General features: G+C 37.2%; 1 protein-coding gene across 1 annotated transcript; it reads left to right on the forward strand.

Moving 5' to 3' along the window:
• The first annotated feature begins 536 nt into the window (after window positions 1–536).
• Window positions 537–1564, forward strand: LOC132169671 (aspartic proteinase nepenthesin-2-like). Its single transcript, XM_059580665.1, has 3 exons — window positions 537–674; window positions 772–862; window positions 1113–1564. Exons 1-3 carry the CDS (start codon window positions 537–539, stop codon window positions 1562–1564), a joined length of 681 nt encoding a protein of 226 aa, XP_059436648.1.
• The last annotated feature ends 1595 nt before the right edge of the window (window positions 1565–3159 follow it).

Here is a 3159-nt window from a genome sequence, read left to right on the forward strand (position 1 = left end):
TTTTTTATGCACAAAATCGTAACGTGTCAGTTTATGACACGTTACTAATACTTAGTAACGTGCCATAAATCGACACGTTACTACTTAGTAACGTGTCAATTTTTGACACGTTACTAAGTATTAGTAACGTGTCAGTTTTTGACACGTTACTAAGTAGTAACGTGTCAGTCTTAACACGTTACTAAACGGGATTTAGCAACAATCAAATTCCTAACACGCCAGACACGTTACTATATACATGTTACTAAAATTTAGTAACGTGTTAACCCTAGTGACACGTTACTAAACCACTGTTACTAACCCACATAATTTTTGTAGTGAGACTACGTTTGCTTTTTCCTCTCAAACCTCTCCATCTCTCTCTTTCAAAACATGCATCTTGATCGTATAAAGCCTTTGATTTGATCTATAATTGTTCAACCATATTAATCCCACTAAAGAAGACTTTTATGTTCTTCGAAATCATCTAGGAATTGTGTTGCAGCCAGTACTTCTGCTCAGTAATAGTGGTGATAATATTGGTTCCCTTAACTACCATGGTCTCCTCCTCCCCTTTCCCTCCCAGGCCCTCCTCATACTCATCAGCAAACACAACCACCACCCAATCCACTTTCATGTCTGTGGTGATTTCCCCTCGACCAGTTGGAGTTGGAGTATATTTTATTCAAATAGAGGTGGGTACTCCTCCGGTCAACCAATATATGGTTATACACACGGGTAGTGACCTTACATGGTTTCAGTGTAAACCCTTTAATTGTTTTCAATCGACAGGCTTTGTATTCGACCCATTCACTTCCACTTCCTTATCAGTGGTTTCGGCCAGTACTACTGCTCAATAACAATGCTGGTGGTGATAATATTGGTTCCCTTAACTACCATGGCCTCCTCCTCCCCTTTCACTCCCAAACCCTCTTCATACTCATTAGCAAACACAACCGCCACCCAATCCACTTTCATGTCTGCGGTGATTTCCCTCCGACCTTTTGGAGCTGGAGTATATTTTATTCAAATAGAGGTGGGTACTCCTCCAGTCAGCCAATATATGGTTATAGACATGGGTAGTGACCTTACATTGTTTTAGTGTAAACCCTGTAATTGTTTTCAATCGCCAGGTCTTGTATTCGACACACTCACTTCCACTTCCTTATCAGTGGTGCCTTGTGATTCTGCAGCCTGTAATCACCTTGGTTGCAACAACAGTCAGTGTCAGTACAAGGTGGACTACATGGATGGATCCTTCACGAAAGGCGTGCTTGTACTCGAAAAACTCATGTTTGGAGGCATTGGTGTTCTGGATGTGTTTTTTGGGTGCATGCACTCAAATCATGGCTTGGTGACTAGAGCCGATGGCCTTCGAGGTGGGCCATTGTCATTGCTAACTCAGCTTCGGCTACATGGATTGGTTGACATCTTCAACTATTGCTTGTCGCAAGGTATGGTTTTTGGGTCACCAGGTTGGTTGAATTTCAGCCTTCCAGGTGCATTGCTACATGCGGGAACCGCATCCCCTTGCCCCCCAACCCAAACACACCGACCTTTTATTATGTCGGCCTCTTGGGCATAGGGATTGAAGACATGCGACTGCCAATCCCGAAAACAATCTCAAAAGGGCAAAAAAAAAAAAAAAAAAAAAAAAGGTTTAGGGGTGTTGGGTGGTATTAGGCTCTCTCAACCCCAAAAGCTAGCTCTAGAGGTGAACACTTATCAACTGACCACCAACCCCTTTCACAACCGATGTGGAATAACCCCAACAATCTCCCCATCACATATTGGTCCTTGGGTCGGAACAGAGACAACCCGTTTCTCCCATAGACTGTTGAGCCGAGACTTGTTGGTTAAACCTAGGGTTTGATACTAGTGTTGGGTGCAATGGTGGAGCCAGAATTTTGGTTTCAGGGGGTCAAAAATTTTTTTTTTTAATGAATGAAAAAAAAAAATTAATAATTGTTTAAAATATATAAATGTAACCTACAATTTATTTTCTAATGCCTAGAGTTAATTTATTCAATTGTCTTCGGATTTGGTATCTATCACTAGGATGGTAATGAGCATTTTTCTTTTTTTTTTAGGAACGATCATCTACTGACATATTTGTTAAAAATATCTCGACACGAGCTCTTTTAGAATTTAATTGAAGCTCAATTGAACCATTGGTGTTCTTCATATCTTAAGTAACTACAATTATATATTTTATACAACTAAAAATTGTAAAAAAATTAATTTAATTGAGAAATCTAAATATAAAATCTTAATCAATATAAAAGTTTAATTGCGTACCTTAAATTTTTTTAAAAAGAGAAATTGTTAAAAGGAAATTGATTTGAATTGTTGAGCGATTTGAAGAAAAAAAAACTTAGCATACTGAAAAAATGACTTCAGAGTTTAGAGTTTTGTAGAAGTTTAAATTGCATTTCACAATTGTATTTTTTGCTATCAATGCCGTTTGTTTATTGCTCGGACTTTCCTTCTCGATTGAAACCTTATATACTTTAGGCTTTTATTTTTAAAGTTGCCTTAATTATTATTATTATTATTTTTTTGTGTGCAAGTAACGTTGCTTAAGTTTTTTTATTTATTATTTATTATTTATTTTATTAATTAGTTGATTTGGACTTTGGAAAGCCTTCTGGAATTTGATTTCTCAACCAAATCTACTGACGGGTTAAAAGAAATAAATAGTGTGGGATGCAGGCATTAAGGTTTCTTTAGGTTTAGGTCCATAAAGAGTCAAACAGCAAAACTATAGGCTTTTTGTTATTATTATTAGTTCAAAATTGTAGGCTTAACGTGTGGTAAAAAAAAAATTCAAACAATAAAAACTTAATAAAACGGTGTGTTTAATAAAAGGGTATCCTGTGTCAATTGTCATTGTCTTCTTCCCTTTCCTTTCCTCTGGACTAAACCCAAAGGTTGAAAGGTAGAAATTATGGCAGAAAAAATTTAGAACATCCTGGTGCTTTTTGATTCGTATGCCTCTGATGTGGTTGTTGATTACCCCTGATGCATGGCTGAAGGTGGGCAACTATAAAATTTGAAGGATTTTTAACTTAGATAAGAAAAAGTTTTGGGGGTTCTGTGTTGTGAAAATTTTAATAACTCGCAAGTGCACGAATCATTTGCAGTGAAAAGATTACAAGTGGGAGGTCGATCCCACAAAAC

The sequence above is a fragment of the Corylus avellana genome, chromosome ca2, assembly GCF_901000735.1.
Source record: "Corylus avellana chromosome ca2, CavTom2PMs-1.0".
NCBI lineage: Eukaryota > Viridiplantae > Streptophyta > Magnoliopsida > Fagales > Betulaceae > Corylus > Corylus avellana.